At 38.8% G+C, this 19,840-nt stretch overlaps 1 protein-coding gene and 1 pseudogene across 1 annotated transcript; one reads left to right on the top strand and one right to left on the bottom strand.

The window, feature by feature from the left end:
• Positions 1–3,084: 3,084 nt before the first annotated feature.
• On the bottom strand, positions 3,085–4,128 carry LOC106334222. The gene has a single exon (XM_013772539.1). The coding sequence runs from the start codon at positions 4,126–4,128 to the stop codon at positions 3,085–3,087; it is 1,044 nt and encodes a 347-aa protein (XP_013627993.1).
• A 9,995-nt stretch (positions 4,129–14,123) lies between these two features.
• Positions 14,124–15,928, top strand: LOC106300320 (annotated as a pseudogene).
• Positions 15,929–19,840: the final 3,912 nt, after the last annotated feature.

Below are 19,840 nucleotides of genomic sequence, written 5' to 3'. Positions count from 1 at the left end.
CCAATGAATCTTTCTCTTCTCTCCATCTTCATCCCACCAAAAGCTAGCCATAGCACTCATAATTTTTTGACAATGGTGTTTAGTTAACCTGAAGCATGACATCGCATAAACCGGAAGAGCCATAGCAATAGATTTGAGGAGGACCTCCTTTCCGCCATGGGAAAGCTTTTTGGCAAACCATCCTCGTAATCTCTTGTTTAGTTTCTCACCAATAAACGCAAGTAGCTTATGCTTTGAGCCACTGAAGCACTCCGGAAGGCCTAAGTACTTCCCATCACCGCCCTCATTATCAATGTGAAGTAGCTCAGCTATCAGCCTCTTCATAACTGGGTCTACTGCAGCACCAAAGGTAACAGCTGATTTTTGAAAATTAATGCCCTGACCAGATGAATCTTCATACAACTTCAAGCACCGTAGAAACTCAGTGCACTCACTCAGCCTAGCTCTGCACAGGAACAGGCTATTGTCGGCAAACAAAAGATGCTGAACCGACGGGCAATTCCTTGTCAATTTCATACCCGTTATAAGCCCTTGCTGCTCTGCTCGATTCATCACATGTACCAAAGCTTCGGCGCAAAGGATGAACAGAAAGGGGGAGAGAGGATCACCTTGTCTAATACCCCTCTCCGGCGTTATATGACCAAATTCTTCTCCATTCATCAACACCGTGTATGACACTGAGCAGATACAACTCATCACCCAGTCTATCCAAAGTCTGGCAAACCCCATCTTCATAAACAGAGTCTCCAGAAATATCCACTCCACTCTGTCATAAGCTTTAGACATGTCTGTCTTTATAGCAATATAATCCTCTCTACAGTTTGGATTTGTTTTGAGACCATGGATCATTTCATGAGCAATGAGGAGATTATCTGAAATTAGGCGACCAGCTACAAATGCTCCCTGGGTGGGTGAGACAATGCGCGGCAAAATCACCTTAAGTCTATTACTCAACACCTTTGAAATGATCTTATAAGCCACAGAACATAAGCTTATTGGTCGCAGATCCTGCATGTGAGTCGCATTAGGTACCTTGGGTATCAAACAGAGCTGCGTATGATTCCAATCTGACGGCATAACTCCTGACTCAAAGAACTTCTTCACCTCCACTGTCACCTGCGCTCCCGTTATGTTCCAGTATTTCTGAAAAAACTGACCAGTCATGCCATCAACCCCAGGTGCACTATCACTCTTAATTGCTTTGACCGCTCTTTTAATCTCTGTATCTGTCACCATCTTGGTTAAGCTATTGTTCATCCTGGAGGTGACTCTCGGCATCATTCATTCCAATAGAGCATCTGCATTTCTGCATCCAGAGGTTCGAAACAGATCCTGGAAATATTGCACCGCTATATCTCCCTTTTTATTCTCATCAAACTGCTCTATTCCACTGGAATCAAATAACGACTGCACTCTATTTTTCATACTCTTTGTTTCCACCCACCCATGGAAGACTCTAGTATTTTTATCACCCACCTGCAGCCACGTATTTTTACTCTTCTGTTTCCAGAAAGTCTCCTCTTCCTGGTATGCCTTCTCAAGCTCAATACGTGTCGAAGAGAGCAGCTGCAAGTCAGGGTAAAGTTTTTTCCCTTCTGTTTCCAGCGTCTGTCGAAGCGTCCGAATTTGTACACTCGAGTTAGAGGTTGAAGACTGTTTCCATTTTGAGAGCTCTTTACGGCATGACTGAATTCTCTCCGACACCGTACCTCGGTTTCCTTCAGTATTGAGGTTCCAGCCTCGCCGTACTACCTCCAGAACTTCTGGCTTGTTGCACCATCTCTTATCAAAGGTAAACTTGCCCCTCCTCTTCACTGTAACTGGTACGAGGCTCATGAAAACCGGTCTGTGATCTGACCCTGTTCTCTCCAGATACTTTATATTTGTACCCGGAAACATTCTAAACCACTCTGCGTTTCCAAACGCCCTATCCAGCCAACACTGTATCCAGACCTTCTCCTTAACTCCACTGGTGAAGATCTCTCGTACTCCTGCCCACGAGAAGATGTCACCAGAGCTTGGTGGCTCTTTGAGCCGACAGTCTCTCTTCAAAGCTCGAAAGCCAAAGAAAGTACATTCATCTCTAGCAGGTCCTCCCAACTTTTCTGAATTGCTCATCAGTTCATTGAAGTCACCAACCAGGAACCAGCCACCATCTCTATTTAAACTGATGTCCCTTAATAAATCCCAAACCACATGTCTCCTATGCCTGACAGGATCCCCATAGATAAATGACATGTAAAAGCTCATCCCTCCAATCTTGACTCGAGTATCTATGATTCTACTCGATGCAGACAGCACCTCCACCTCATATTTACTCCTCCAAAACAAAGCTAATCCTCCACTGAGTCCCACTGGGTCTACCAAAAAGGAATGGTCATACCCCAATGAACTCTGAAACTTCTTGACGTGATCACTAGAATTTTTAGTCTCTAGGAGAAACAAAAAATCCGGAAGATGTTCACGAATCATCTCCTCTAGGCGTCGAACTGTCGAGTTGCTCCTCAAACCTCGACAGTTCCAACTGAGCGACGTCATTGAGGATTGGATGGTTTCTGGTGAACCATCAAACCCCCATTTTGTTTCGACAATTTGGATGTAACCTCTCCATCGTCAGCAGCTTTTCGCTTAAGAGGCCCCTCTTCATTCTCCTTGGAAGATCTTTCTCCCAAATGCCCTGTATCACGTCTCTTATGCTGGTTCCTTCGGCTCCAAGATTGCTTACTTCTCCCCGAGCCTCTGCTCCGATTATCCCTTTCCACTGAGCGTGTTGTATTGCAACCAATATTGAATCCTCCACGTTCCAGTTCAGTCGAGTTGACTTCAACCCCGTCATGTTCTCTCATATTTCCCCTCACCTTCTTGTTAGGAGAGCACTCTGCTATTCCTCTTATTTCCTTAATCTTCTCAGTCTCAAAACCCACCGCACCACTGCCTTCTTGGGAACTTTGGCTGACTACATTTCCCATGTCTTGGGTGCCAAGCCGTAGCGGCACTTCCCGAACCGATGACTCCACAATGTCTGGAATACCCACTTCCATCGCTGAGCGGAAATCAAACACATGTCCTACTTTTCTGCTTCTCTCAATCGAGAGGACCGGAGCTTTTTCCAATCAAACATGCTCTTTGTGCAACCGGATCTCTCGACAGCTCATCCAAGGTCTTCCTCATTTTAATTTCCCTTATTCTTCTCTCCTCTGGGTCGACACAGTTCATGTAAGTTCTCATCTCTTCAAACACCTCAGGGGCCACAATGGAGCTGTGAGGCTCAAAACCCGGAGGTACCGATGGTGCTAAGAGAGGCATAAGTTTTTCAGTCAAGTCAATGTGATGTTGACGGCTACCACTAGGCTGGTGTTGCTTACCATTAGGAGGCACAGCCACCTCTTTTCCTTTGTTCTTCGTTCTCTGAAGGAGAGAACATTTTTGTTTCTCATGTGACAGCCGCATACAATGATAGCACTTCTTCCTTATTCTTTCATACTCTACATCAATGTATTCCACTCGACCACCAGGTAAGTTGAGCGACTTCTTGTCTCTCACCGGGACGTTGAGATCAATGGTCACTTGAACCCTCACATAATCATTGAGTAAGGGTTTCTCCGGGTCAAACTCAATCACCTCCACATGGCCAATGCCATCAGCAATCGCATCTATCGTTTTCGCCGTGAGATAGTTAACTGGAATGTTTCTCAGTCTGACCCACACTGCTGCTGTTTGAAGGTAGGATCTCGGAGGAGCTTCAACCCATCTCTCCAGGGCCATTCCCCAATCATTGAAAGTCCAGAATCCTTGCTTCAGCACTGTCTTGATATCAGTCTCAAGATCAAAAAAAAACTGAAATCTATCTCTTGAAAGCGCAATTCCCCTGACTCTCTCGTACACTTTCCATATCTTTGGCATCGTTCTCAGCATTCGAGACATGTTCTGCGCCTCTGGATTAAGCAATCTTCCCAGAAGACTACTTCTTCCTCTTTCCATCGCACAATAAGTATCGTCCTCTGGTATGATGATTGGCTTATCCTCCTCAATCGACATTCCTTGCATCACTTCAACAAGATTAATATCCATCACCAAGAGAAAGATGATTCTGGCTATTTTCCTAGAAAAAATCGCCAAAATCGCCATCTCAGAAGATGACTAGGTAAATGATATTTTGAAATTGAATTTAGTTTTGTGTCTCAAAAATATATTTTCAATATAATAGTTCTATTATAAACGGCAAAAGATCTCCACTAAAGAAAGTTGTAATCAAGTCACGCTAAATTGTACTCCCTCTGTTCTTTGATATTACATATTTTAGGAAAAAAATTGTTTTAAAAAGATCTATTTTTTACATTTCCAAGACATGTTTTATTAACTAATTGCAAATTTCAAAAAACTTAATTGTACTTACTGAATTATTATTGGTTTAAAATTATGAAACAAAGATAAACACAAAAATATGCAAATTTAATATGTTTTATTAAAATGTGTGAAAAATCTAGAATATGTAACATTAAAAAAACAGAGGAAGTAGTATTTTAAAAAAGATTGTGGAGCTAACTAATATTAAGGAAGTGGTTATACAAACCACGGATTGTATCCGGTTTGCTACGGACAATTTTAGTGTTGTAAGGCGGTTTGTTAATGGTGAATTTATTAAAAGGGAATAAATAGATAGGTAAAGCGTTAAACGATTTGTTTTAATCTAATGGCATGGATAAGTAATTGTTGAGGAAAACTCAAGGTTATTTTCTATTTGTACTCCTGTTTTAATAAGTTTATAGATACTCTGATATATTAACATCAAAGAGAACGACATTTTCGAACCCACACAAAAATCACAAATAGCAATATCTCTGGATCCTTATCAATTCCAAGAATACAAGTTCAACTAAACTGCTAAGACTATTTGTAAGGCCTATCTTGTCAGTGGTTTCCACACTTGTCCTCGGTCTCCCAGCCGACAGCTAGAGCGTCAGTTTCTCAAATGATAGAAATATTTGGTTATTGATCTTGCAAAAACCATTTGATATTTTTTCACGCTTTACCCATCATTTTATTAGTCAACTCAAACACGCTTAACTTTAAAATTCTCTCTGAATTTGTTCCCAAAAGAGAAGTGTATTTTGGTGACATAGATAGCCACATCAATTTTTTTTTAAAAAAAATTCAAGTTTCAACATACACTATCTTATACCGTAATCACCCCTTCTCACAAAGCACAACAATCTCGTTGCTCTTCATGATCAATCCCGCAAGTGAGACCCCCACACTCGCTCATCGGACTGTAGTCTCCCATGTCTGCTCATTCGGTCAGTGGGTCCCACACCTGCTCCTTCAGCAAATGGTTCCCCACACCCGCTCATCGGTCTGTGGGCCCACACGCCGCCCACACACCTTCTCATTCGGCCTGTGAGCCCCCACGCCTGCTCATTCAGCAAGTGGACCCTCATACCTGCTCATTCAGCCAGTGGAGTCTCCACATCCGCTCATTTAGTCCGTAGGCCCCATCACCCGGCCGAGGAGACTTAAAATAATTATTTGGTGGCCCTTTAATTACCACATAATATTTCATCGTGTTTTAGCCTCAATCACGATATCATGAATCACTTTTCGATATGTTACTTTTGATTACTTATGCTCAATTATGCTTAATGTTCTTTCTGGATATGTATCCGGAAATATTAGTGCACTTTAGTGATAAAGATATTCAGGACATCTCCATCAATAGTAACCACATAGAGTATGTGGAATTTTTTTATGAATATAAAATTGAAAATGTCACAAAGCAAGAGAAAGAACTAAATTAAGTTCTTAAAAGAAATCTTACTTTTTAGTAAGGTTCTAATATTGAAGTTCAAATTTGGTTTATATTATTATTTTAATAAAATAAAATTATTAGATTAACTTTAAATATTTTTCTAAATATCAAACCACTTATAAATTGATATTTGTAAAGATAATTTCTAAAAACATCTAATTTTAGATACTTTTCATCTTCTCTTTTTTTTATTTTTCTCATTTTGTTTTTATTTGGATACTTATAGAGTATCAATCAATGAACATGCTCTCATATCAATTCTAATAAGACTTACACCACCATGTACCACAAAACTAAGTTGTTACACTATCGTTACCATTTCATCATTTATCCAGCTCATTGTATATTCCAACTCATTGTATATGTCACTGAAAGTACAAGTGGAAAGTTACAAAGGATAAGTGAATTATAACCAGCATATTTACCTCTACACTATCTGTTATTATTTCCATATGGAGAGGATACATTTTGATTAAAAATTCCTATTTATTTTGAAGATACCACTGTGAGAAGGCGCAAGTCGGTAACAATGCGTGAATTCATTGCATTTGGGATTTTAGAGAAGAAGGGGGAAATCACCTATAATTACATGATTGGACAGGTTGTTTCATCAGTTTCTTGTGGACGCTTACACCATTAGAATCGAGTAGATTGCATTACTTGTGGCTGAATCATAAAATGCTCCGGTCATATAGTTATGAAGCAATCCAAAAAGCAGATGCAAGAGGTGGGATTAAGAAGGCTGAGAAAGGGAGTTGAATTTTTATTCCAGTTCCAGCCACTTTCACAACTTTATTCCAGTTCCAGCCACTTTCACCGGAGGAAAAAAATATATTAAGCAGCACTACTATGATGCCATGTCTCTGTGCAAGTACTTCAAATTTCCAAATCTTTTCATCACTTTTACATGCAATCCAAAATGGTCTTAATGAACAAATATAATTGAACAATGGAAGACAGACCAGACATATTGTGTAGATTTTTCAAGGTGAATCTCGATAATAGTATCGGTGAGTTGACAAAAAAGAATGGCTCCTTCTTTGGGTCAACTGATGCATGTAAATTTCTTTGAAATTGTTCAAAAAAAATTTCTATTACTTTTTTTCTGGAACAACTACTTTAGATAATTTTTTTGTTTATATAAATCTGCAGGACTCTTTTTCATCTTTAAGTAATGTATACTATTGAGTTTTAAAAAAAAACAGAAATACCACTTGTTGGACCCCGATCAGAGACATGGGCCGAGACACGCCGAGGCCCACAACCAGAATCGAGCTCGAAGAAGGAGTCACAGAGGTCGCAATGATTGCGCAACAAGAAGCTGAAATCGCGGAGCTGGCACGGAGATCTCGGAGTCGACTTGCTACAAAAGAAGGAGAAGAAACAAGGAGGAGGACACGTTGAAAACCCTAGAGAGCCTTATATTCATATCAATCTTATTGTCTTCCCACTTTTAGATTCCTTCTTGATCGAACTCGTGTTTTTCATTCGACTTAGTTCGATTCATTGTATTCGATCCCAATTATCAATAAAGTCTATTTTCACCTACTGGAAACTATTTAACATCTTTGTGTTCTAAAGATATCGTTGCCCACATCATTTATCTTCCCTAGATCAACCCCGATCACTATCAAATACTTTGTGTGGAATTTAGGTTCTACACCACTCGCTCATATTCTACTCTTTATAGAAAAGGAATCAAAATTTCTGACAGCCGATGATATAGATAATAATATTTGAGCAGAAATATCGGACAAGACGGTAGATCCAAAATTATATACAATTATTGGGGATTGTATGATGCATGGACCTTGCGGTCAGGAAAGAAGGATAATGCATATATGGTTAACGAAAAATGTTCTAAGATGTTTTATAAACCTCTCAACAGCAGGACGATGATTGACGCAAATGTATTTTAAGCTTATATGCATCCGCTTGATGTAGGTTTATTGAGAAAAAGGGTATCAAATTAGACAAGGGAAATGTTGTATCATTCAACAAAAAGTTCGTTCTTCGATATCACGCTCATATTAATGTTGAATGCTGCATGATATCACTCAAATTACCCTATAAGTGATTTGTACTCTCTCAAATAAGAGGTCGAGAGTTGCAGTACTTAGGGATCGAATTCACGGGGAGCTAAGACACACAATAGATCTACTAGTTATGTGATTAAGATAAGCAAACATGTTTAAATATAAATAATAAGGTTGTGAACAAGTAATTGTTCGATTGATTGATTGGGGTTTTAAGACAGATGTGGAAAGCGTTAGACTTAGGGTTTCTATTCAGACAATCAGGATTATAGAAATATAGATACTAAGCATATATTATATATTCTAGAAATCAAGCAATAAGAATAGTCGATCAACTTTCATTTTTTAGACTATCTATCGCCGGATCTAGGACCTCAGCTGTCACTTGTTGGTCTTGAGAAAGTGTCGATTAATTCCAACAACGGAGTGTCGATCGATACACCATTCAGCCCGTCGATTGATAAAACTAATGAGTTATCGATCGATGAACCTTCCAGGGAGCGTTAATGCACGGGTTTGACATGTTCACTAGGTTTAACTAAATCAGCTTCTGCTTGTTTTTAGCAATCCTAGCATAATCTAAACTAATTCAGACAGAGAACCAAGCTTCCACTTGTGCCCTAATATCTATAGGCAATCTCCTAGTTAGCTATTCTAGAACACAAGCATTAAAGAAAAATTCAATTGATTCATATCCTAACAACTTAGGAATTCTATAGTTTGGGCTAACCCCTCACCTAACAAGGTGAATCTATTCAAGCATGATAGTGGTCACATAAAACCATAGATAAATAGATCAAACTGCAATAGAATAAAATATAAAAACCAAAAGAATTCCAGGAGGACTCTGAAGGAGTTTCTCCCTTCTCTCCTAACTAAGAACAATGAATAGAATAAAACTTAAAGAAAGCGTAGCCATCAACAATGGCTTAGAAAATACATAAATAAGGTTTTACGTCGTCCATGAGTATTCTGGTAATTTGTGGTTGCTTTTGGGCTTAATTCGGTCTTGAAATCTACTCGGCCCATGTTCTGGAATCACCATCGATTGACACCAAGGATGCACCGTCGATCGACGTTCCTTCACTCCTCGACAGCTCTCTCTCTCGCGAGACAAACTGACCACTCTTCAGTAAAACAGACATAACTTCTTATCTAACCGTTGGATTGACCTAAACCTGGTGCCATTTGAAATTTAACTCAAAGTTCTATCTTGTGTCAAACTATCAGTTTAATCGCACCATGGGGAGGTTTCCATCCGTATTTAAACATATGACGTGTTTGTGCAGTTCTTCACCTCAAAAATTTCCAAATGATCCCAAAATCACCATATTTCTCCAAAACGTATCTGAACCTGAAAAAAATCTAAAAATATTTCAAAGCGTAGTAAATATATCCTAAAACACTCGTATACCATGACTAAAAGTGGATAAAATTCATGGTATATAAGAGCATCCAAACAAAGGCTTCATTGACAAAATTAAAATATATTATGACTGCAAGAAATATATTATGGTCCTTATGAACGGAGAACGGAGCAAGCTTGGAGGGTAAAGACAAGGAAAGTTGAGGCATCTGATGCTGTTCAAACCCGTTCTGAACACGCTGAAACATCTCGGGAGATTGTTCCGTATGAACATGTCTCTGCTCCGAGTACTGTCGACAACAATGCTTGCGGGTCTAGCAGGAAATTGGCGAGCACAATTGTCACTCCAGTGCGTGAGCATCATATGGTGGAGAATGTAACTCTTCGGGACAGAGGAGATGCTCGTTCTCTTACGTTCTCTCCATTGAGGGAAACAGAACCGTCGGGAGCTAAGGATCAAATCATTGAGGCCTTACATGACATGGAGCTGGTGGATCAACAAGATGGAGGTATGCCGGATGCTGAAGATAATGAGGATGACCTTCTTGGCCTGGATCTGATGGAGATGGAAGCCACTGGCGATAGGGAGGAACCTCCGGATGGGAAGGGACGACCTTCTGGTACGAAGTCGACAAGAAACAGGAAACTGGGAGTCAAACGTAGTGCTCCATTGGGCATTCACAGTCGGAAATTTGAGATCCTACGTAGGGGATCTCCAACTAAGCGATCGTCGTCAGCTAATGCGGTTCTGCATGGACCAGAAAGCACAAGACGACATCGCCAAGGAACAAGGAAGGTCAAAGAGAGTTCTTCAAAGTATGAGGGTTTGATGAGTTCCAAAAACTCATCACACAAGCATCAATGAGGACGCTTAGTTGGAACTGTCGAGGGATAGGGAATGACCTCACAGTTCGACGCCTTACGGAGATGTGTCAGAAGCATCACCCATGACTTGTATTCCTTTCAGAAACGAAGAATAAGAGGCTGCTGTTGCAAAACATTCAGGCCGACTTAGGATTTGATCACTTGTTTACCGTTGAGCCACTTGGTCTCAGCGGAGGTTTAGCTCTTTTATTTATGGATGATTTTCAAGTTAATGTTTTATTTTCAAATAACAGAATGATTGACATTGAGGCAGTCATTGATGGAATAAAAGTCTTTATGACATTTGTTTATGGAGACCCTGTTTTAGAATGTAGGGATCAGGTTTGGGAACGTCTTACGCGTTTCTCAACAACACGAAATGGACCATGGTTCATGATAGGTGATTTTAATGAGATAATTGATCATAGTGAGAAAGTGGGAGGCAGAAGGCGCTCAGATAGTTCTTTCTTGCCTTTCAAGCAAATGCTCACTGACTGTGGCATGCTGGAATTTCCATTTACCGGAAATATGCTATCATGGGTAGGGAAAAGATCAGGAGGGACGACTGTTAGATGTGAGGCAGAAGGCGCTCAGATAGTTCTTTCTTGCCTTTCAAGCAAATGTTGAGTGACTGTGGCATGTTAGAATTTCCATTTACCGGGAACATGCTATCATGGGTAGGGAAAAGATTAGGAGGGACGACTGTTAGATGTCGCCTGGATAGAGCAGTAGGAAATGAAGATTGGCATGAAAAATTTCCCCACTCAGCCGTCAGATATCTCAGGCTTTGGGGATCGGATCATCATCCGGTCTTAGCAGATATTTTGAGAAAACCAGTGAGGAGAAAAAAGAAGTTTAAATTTGAGAAACGTTGGCTGGATAATGAGGAACTACTGCAAGTCATTCTCGCAGGATGGAAGTCGGAGGACTTGCCTCCGGAGGCGAATATTATGGAGCACATTGCTAGTTGTAGGAAAGCTTTGAGCCACTGGAGGAGACAAAACAATGCGAATTCGGCAAAGTTAGTCGAGGAGCTTAAACAAAAGGTAGAGGACCTATACTCGAATGACGATGCTACCTCGGAGGAAATAGCAGCTGCACTAAAGGAATTATCTACTGCTCTTAAGGCAGAAGAGATGTTCTGGAGACAGAAAAGTAGGGTTCTCTTGTTAAGGGAAGGTGATAGGAACTCAAAATATTTCCATGCATTGGTAAAGCAGAGAAGAGCAAAGAATAGGATAACACAACTTCTGGATGAAAATGGGAATGTTGTGGAAGATGAGGAAGGATTAGTAGCCATTGCTACTAGTTATTTCCGACAATGTTTGAATCATCCAACCCTGAGGATATAGCGGAAGCGTTATCTGCGATCTCACCTACGATTACTGGAGCAATAAACGAGGACTTGACTGCCCCAGTGACAGAGTGGGAGGTTAAATTAGCATTGTTTGCTATGCACCCAGAGAAAGCTCCAGGACCGGGTGGAATGACAGCTCTCTTCAATCAGAAGTTTTGGGATATTGTAAAAGATGACTTAAATCGTATGGTTAATCAGTTTCTTTTTGAGGGGACTATGGCTCAGGGCCTGAATGACACGAACATCTGTTTGATTCCTAAAACAACGAAGCCGAATGAGATGACATAGTTCAGACCTATTAGTCTATGTAATGTCAGCTATAAGATAATATCTAAGGTCTTATGCCAAAGATTGAGGAAGGTTCTTCCACAGCTGATATCAGAGACCCAGTCAGCATTCGTCGCTGGTAGACAGATTACAGATAACATCATGATAGCTCAGGAGATGTTTCACGCTCTGAGAAATAAACCGGGAGGACGGGTTAAACGAATGGCCATAAAAACTGATATGAGCAAAGCATATGATAGGATGGAGTGGTCATTCATTGAGGCAGTCATGAGAAAGATGGGTTTTTCAGAATTGTGGATCGAATGGATTATGCGATGTATTACTTCGGTCACGTATAAAGTCCTCATGAATGGAGAACCGAGGGGAAACATTGTCCCTGGAAGAGGTTTACGACAAGGAGATCCTTTGTCTCCTTTCATATTTATTCTATGCACGGAAGCGCTCGTTAGCCTTCTTAATCAAGCAGAGAATCAAGGGAAGATAACGGGGATGCGAGCCGCTCGTGCTTGCCCCTCGGTATCTCACCTTCTCTTTGCTGATGATAGCCTTTTCTTTTGTAAGGCGGAGCCCCGTGAATGTGAAGAAGTTATGAAAGTAGTAAGGAAATATGAGAAAGCATCAGGTCAACGTATTAATTTTGACAAATCCTCATTACTCTTTGGTAAAAGGGTTCCAGCGAATGATAGGCAACAGATCAAGGATACTCTTGGTATACAAAATGAAGGCGGGATGGGCTCATACTTAGGAATCCCAGAGGACATCAGTGGATCAAAGTGTAAACTATTTGCTTTCTTAAAGGATAAGCTCCTACACAGAGTGAATGGCTGGACGGGTAGATGGTTATCGAAGGGAGGGAAGGAGGTTTTGATTAAATCAATATTGCTAGCCCTTCCGACCTATGTCATGTCCAGCTTTCTGCTTCCTTTGGAGATATGTGAGAACCTAGCAAGTGCCATTGCACAGTTCTGGTGGAGTTCGAACCCTCCGAAAAGTGGAATCCATTGGGAAAAATGGGGGAAGATGTGTGCACCTAGAGAGGAGGGAGGAATTGGGTTCCGTATGATCCATGAATTTAATTTAGCTCTTCTAGCTAAACAGCTATGGCGTCTTGTTAAATTTCCGGACTCGCTTGTAGCGAGAGTTCTACGGGGAAGATATTACCGTTTGAGTTCGCCGTTGCGAACGGGCACAGGGGATAACCCATCGTATGTATGGACAAGTATAACTGCTGCGAGGAAGCTGTTACTTTTGGGCATCAGAAGCAAAGTGCATTCAGGGTACGAAGTCAATGTGTGGGAGGATCGTTGGATTTCTTTGACACCAGCTAGTCCGGCACGGGCCCGGGCTCCAGCAGTGAACCCAAAGATGATCGTAAGTAGCCTTATCAATCCTGCTACAAATGAATGGGATGTTCGGATACTGGAACAATATGTTGATGAAGAGGATATCCCGATGATTATGAGTCTGGCCATAAGTCCTACTCATCGACGGGACACATTTTGCTGGAGTTACACGAAGAACGGACAATATACTGCTAAGTCGGGATATTGGGTTGCTACAAACTTGATGAGAGATGAGGAGGACTTAGAAATTCTACAACCCATCATTACAAAACTTCAAGCCTTTGCTTGGAAGGTGAATGCGCCACAAAAGATATGCCATCTTATATGGCAATTAATATCTGGACAGTTGGCTGTAACAAGGAATCTGGTACGCCGTAATATGCGCTGTGATAATTACTACCCAAGATGTGGAGCACCAGAAGAGACCGTTACTCATGCTATCTTCGAGTGCCCTCCGGCCTTACAAGCATGGGAATTATCATCTACCCCGACGAGTTCTGAAATCTTTCCGGTACCAAGTATTTATGCTAATATGGACTATCTTTTTTGGAGAAAGAATAGTACTTTGGAGCCTGATGATGATAGAGATCCTTATCATTGGATAATTTGGTACATCTGGAAAGCTAGGAATGACAAACTGTTTAGAGGTATAGACAGAGATCCATTGGAGCTAGTTAGGTATGCAGAGGGAGAGTGTCAAGCTTGGTATAATGCAAGAGAAACTATACCGAATCTGCCAAATGCACAGAATAATGAAGAAACACAAGTCTTAAGCTTGAGTAATATTTGTATGGTGGATGGTTCATGGACCTCCACAGCGCAGTTTTGTGGAATGGGATGGGTCTGGAAGGATACATTGGGGAAGATACAGCTCATGGGGTCAAGGAATTTGCGGAGGAGGGAGACATCACTACACTCGGAGCTGGAAGCGCTAAAGTGGGCAATGGAGAGTATGCTACAACACTCGACCTGTCAGAGGTTTGGGACAACATAAAGTCTTTGTCTTCTTCTCTCTGTCACATTGATTTGTTAAGAAGAAGAATGGCAGAGAAGAAAGAAACCCATGGCTATGGCGGAGATGGCAATGAAGTCTTCAGTAACTGCAAAACTCACTATTCCTTCTTCTTCGTCTTGTAAGAAGAGAGTTAAGCAAATCTCTGTCGCACTTCCAACAACAACTTCAATCTCTCTGTTATCCGTCTTCTCATCTCCTCCTCCTGAAGCCAAAGCCGCTGTTTCCATTTCCAAGGACCAGATCGTCTCCTCTCTCACTGAAGTATACATCATAATCTGGCTTAGTTTCCCTCTTTTGAAAACTCTTTTTGCTTGACGAACTCTTTCTTTGTCTTAAAACAGGTGGAGAAGACAATCAACCAAGTTCAAGAAACAGGTTCGAGTGTTTTCGATGCAACGCAGCGTGTTTTCCAAGTAGTAGGAGACGCTCTTAAACCAGCCTTGGACACTGCTTTACCCATCGCGAAGCAAGCCGGGGAAGAGGCTTTGAAGATCGCCTCTCCTGCTTTCTCGGAGGCTTCGAAGAAAGCTCAAGAAGCAATGCAGAGCTCTGGTATTGATGCAGAGCCTGTCTTTAATGCTGCCAAGGTCAGATTATTTTTTTATCATTTAGAAAAAACTCAGCAACTCTTTACGTTTTGGTTGCAATGAACATAAGTTGTGGAGGGGTTTTGTGTGTGGGGATGTAGACAGTAACAGATGTGGCCCAACAGACAACAAAAGCTATTGAAGATGCTAGGCCCATTGCTTCATCGACTATGGAGACGATATCTGCAGCTGATCCTAGTGTCGTTGTTGTTGCTGCTGGCGCTGCGTTCATTGCTTACCTTCTCCTCCCACCTGTCTGGTCTGCGATATCTTTTAACTTCCGCGGTTACAAAGGTAAAAAAGTCTAAATAAACTTTATACATTTCATAACAAGTGTTTTTTTCGTGTTATTGGTTAAAACCTTATCACATGTGATGAAAATTGAGCTGATTTAATTTTAATGAATATGATGATTTTTTTTTGTGAATTGTTTAATTAATAGAGATCTTGTTTGTATCTAATGAGTCTAATTCAAGTTGGCAAAAAAAGTTGAGAACTGATTATTGAGTTTTAACTCTGTGTATTGTGGTCTATGGGTTTAAGGTGACCTCACACCGGCTCAAACACTTGATCTTCTTTGTTCCAAGAACTACTTAATGGTGGATATAAGATCAGAGAAAGAGAAGGAAAAAGCTGGGATTCCTCGTCTCCCTTCAAATGCTAAGAACAGTATGATCGCCATTCCGTACGTCTTTTGTCTAGGTTATGTTCTTAAATATGTTTTCATTACAAGAATCAACCAAAACCAAAAAAAAAAACAGAAAAGTCATGTTTCTTATTCAAAATTATCAGATTAGAAGAGCTTCCGAACAAAGTAAAAGGAATAGTGAGGAACTAAAAACGTGTTGAAGCAGAAATAGCAGCGTTAAAGATATCTTACCTCAAGAGAATCAACAAAGGCTCTAATATCATCATCATGGACTCGTGAGTATATATCTCTGTTTTGACAAGAACTTTTGTGGAATATTTTTAGTTCATGTGATCTTCTTTATTGGTTTCGTAGGTACTCGGACTCGGCTAAAATTGTGGCGAAAACGTTAAAGGTTCTCGGGTTTAAGAACTGCTGGATCGTTACTGATGGATTTTCTGGTGGGAGAGGATGGTTGCAGAGCCGGTTAGGCACTGATTCTTACAACTTCTCCTTCGCACAGGTGTTGTCTCCATTGAGGATTATCCCGGCAGCTTCTAGGTTTGGTACTAGATCAGAAACCAAGTTCCTTCCTAGCTCCGACTGAAAACAAAGAGAATGTATTGTATCATTAGCTAAAGAAGTGTTGTTTTTATATCTCAACTTTGAGAGATCTTTTGATAAGATTTTCGAATTATTATTTCTCTTTTACATTGATGATGATATGAAGTGGTACTTCAGGAAAATAAATCAAGTTGTACTTAAACTGAAGTAATAGCTACAGCTTGGAAAACTTGAAGATCATCACCTTTGAAAGAAAGAAAATGATCGGATAAACAGAGATGACTGGGCCTATAGTCTAGTGCAGGAATAATTTGGGATAAAGTTGTAAACTTAGATACCTCAGGACTGTTGTTGTAGTTGTACATGACGCAACTAACCAAATCAATTATGGACTATCTGGTAGGTCTGGTGTGTGGCTCAGCTGTGTTCTTTAAGTGGTGGGTTTGCCCAATTGCCACCATCTTTCTGCCTAGTATCTATTTTTTCAAAAGTAGTATAAAAATAATGGATTAAGAAATATACTTGAACTCAAAAACTTTCTGCGATAAGATACCTTAAAATAAAATTTTATATAGCTCGCAAAAAATATCTTAAAATTTTAAATATTGATTTTAAAAATAGTTAAAATTTATGTATGCTTATAATTTTTTAAGTGCATATATTTAGTAAATTTCTGTCATATTGTTTTAGAAAATAATTATTTCTATGATTTTATAATATGTGTCAATATTATGAGTTGCTGTAACATTTTTTTTAAATAGTTTGTTTAAAGTTAACCAAATATTTATTAAACTTGTTCTTTGTACTTTCTATTTAAAATTAAAATTAACATTTTTTGACATCATTAAAAATTAACATTTATGTGGTCATTTAAATGATAACTAAATTCTGACCCGCCCTTAAAAGAGCGGATATATTTTTGTTTTACATATTTTTTCAAAGAAATAATTTTTATGTGTCTTTTTACAATCATATTTTAATTTTCACTGTAATATATTTGTGTTTTTCTTTGTAATTATATTTATGCATTTTTAAAAAATATATATATTAAAAAGGTTATTTCACCTTTGAAAGGGCGGATATTTTTTATTTTACATATTTTTTATAATTTTGTCTTTCTTTGTAATCATATTTACATTTTTATTTAAAAGCATATCTGTGTAAAATAGTTTTAAAAATTATTAAAAATGATTTCACCTCTTTTTGTAATCTATGTGGATTTTTACTCTTTTCTGTAACCTATTTGAATTTTTTTATCGCTATTTTTTTGCTAATTATATATTTTTTGTGTATGCTAAATTTTTTTACTACATTTGCTACAACTCATGTGAATTTTAAATAACTAACCTATTTTATTGTCCACCCAAAATGACAAATATATAAAAGTCAACATGTATATGCACAATCATACAAATATAGTATGCAACCTTATTGGTTTTTGTAATAGAATCAATATTGACAATATAGTATCTATTTTATTTTCAAATAAACATTTTTAGTTCCATAAATAGAAATTTGATAGGTTTTGGTTTAAAAACTATTTGGGTTGTTGTCAAGAGAGAAAAACAAATATTTGGGTTTATATCTCTTTCTTATTAATAGAGCAGCAATTTGAAAATATAACCTTTGAAATGTAAGTTATTTACAAGGATGTCATGGTGAGGTGGCAGTTTCACAATCTTTCTCAGCCTATATAATTAATTATCCTTAATTCACTAGAATATTTACGTCAAATGCCATTACCATCCAATTTTATACAATTGGCCCTTTTATATCAAAGTTACATTACATAAACATTAACATAGTAGTACGCAATACCAAAATACATATTACTCCATTTACGCATGCACTATGTTTCATCACAACCATATATCGGACTGTAAAATATCAAATACACATATATTTAGATTTACAAGAAACTATTTTCTCACATTTTATTTGATAAACCGATATCAAAACCAATACCATTTAACCATTTTAGACAAACACATGAGTTATCTACTTGCAAAATGAGTGTGTATGTTCTATTGTAATGGCTAAGTCTTCATCATGATGTTTTAAATAATTTACGGTTCGTCGTTGTAACAGCAATGCTACGGTTCACCTACTGACCTACATAATAACAATGAGCTCAGTCGAAATTAAAATATGGGGATAACAATTATTACCGCAAATCGATTGGGTAGAATTTAAACGATCGGATATAAATTTGGTAAACTATTATATGCGGATCCAAATAAGATAAGAATGTTTCTCGCCTAATTACTGGAACTATATGTCCCTTTGAATACGTTTGGTTGTGGCCATTTTTGATTATATTGAGAATATAAAATCAATGACCTATATATGGAAAATATTGCTGAGATTGTGCGTTAATTTTTAGAGTGATTGACAAGCTAAATCAATATTCCATTAATTGGTTTAAGGGAAAATTGGAAAAATTGGACACTTTGAACTTTTATTTGTCATAATAGGATTTCTGATATTTTGGGCAATTCTGGACATATTTTACCCTTTTTTTATGGAAAAAATAGTAAACTGAATTTTAAAAATGTTAAAAAAATATCAAAACTATTGGAAACATAAGTATGACAATATATATGTTTAAATTGTTTTTTTTTTAAATGAATCATATTTTATTTCATCTTCTAGCTACAGTTACAATACTCATTCTAGTCATCTACTTAGTCTAGAAATCGGCTACTAATGTTTATACATAGATATATCTTTGGTATACAACGTAACCTATCTTTTCTTATATATTCTAACCAAAGCTAGGTTACGTTACATTATAATCAAGAAAGATGTATTTCTTATACCTTTAGCTTGATAACGACATATAGCCACAATGCGTTGATATACCCTATCTATATTTGGAGCCATGATATGGTCTGTCTTTTACCTTATGTGGCGCCTAGGAAGAATATGTTTCACATCTACTCTACTGTATTCTGACTTACATAGGTTATACATTCTACAGGAAATCCGAAAAATATGGAAACTTCCATAATCGGACTGGAGTTTCGTGGTAGACAAAGAAAGGCGTGGTCGAATGGTAACATTAGCAACTACTACTACGTTGAAGCAGCTCAAGATAACGGTGTGTGAGGATTATGGGGTGGACCATAATGCCATTAATGCCGAGTTCAGTTATTCGTTGTTGAATCAAAAAGGGAATCCTCCAATTATTATCACCAATGATCGGCAAGCATCTAATTTTGTGGGCTATGCAAAGAGGGAATCGTCTACTACCTTGTGTGTGATGTTCTCTGTTTCTGGTGTAAATCAAAAGGAACGAGTCAATATCGATTTGAATAAGGAGCCTTGTGATTCAAGTAATGTTGAGGATGAAGAAGTTCCTGAGATAAATCGAGCAGAGTTTGTCAAGCCGTCAAAAGAGTCTTTTGTTAAAAGAACGGATGGTTGCGGTGCTTTAAGGAGTGAAAACATTGAACTTTGTCAAAACAATGGAGACAGTGATAAGGATGGTCGAGCTTGGAGAGGAGACTTCGTGAAGAAGGATCAAATTTTCAAAAGTAAAGGGGTTCTGAAGGCGACAATGGAAATTTTGGCGATGAAGAATAATTTCGATTACACTGTTATCAAATCCACGAGAAAATGGTGGTATATTCGATGTAAGGATGCATTGTGCAACTGGACTGTGCGTGCAGAAGGAATAGATGGGTCTACATATTTCATGATCAACCAATGTGATGGAAGACATTCATGTGCTCCTTCAAAGAAAAGGAAATTCGGAAAAACAGCATCGGCAAGAACAATTGGGACTCTGATACAACATCGATTTGATGATGCAAACGATGGCCCAAAACCGAATGACATCATTCAATTTATGAGAATGGAGCATAGTTGTGAGATTACTTATTGGCACGTTTGGGAAGCTCGTGAGTTTGCTCACGCAGCTGCTAGAGGTATACCAGATCGCAGTTACTCTAAAATACCAGCATATTTGCATATGATTAAAGAAG

This window comes from Brassica oleracea, chromosome C1, assembly GCF_000695525.1.
Source record: "Brassica oleracea var. oleracea cultivar TO1000 chromosome C1, BOL, whole genome shotgun sequence".
NCBI classification, from domain to species: Eukaryota; Viridiplantae; Streptophyta; class Magnoliopsida; order Brassicales; family Brassicaceae; genus Brassica; species Brassica oleracea.
The sequence above is the reverse complement of the archived record's forward strand: the minus strand, read 5'-3'. Positions and strand labels throughout refer to the sequence as shown.

What these genes read in the sequence shown, in the direction of transcription:
- LOC106334222 (XM_013772539.1), bottom strand. Translation starts at nt 4,128, where the DNA reads ATGGCGATTTTGGCGATTTTTTCTAGGAAAATAGCCAGAATCATCTTT.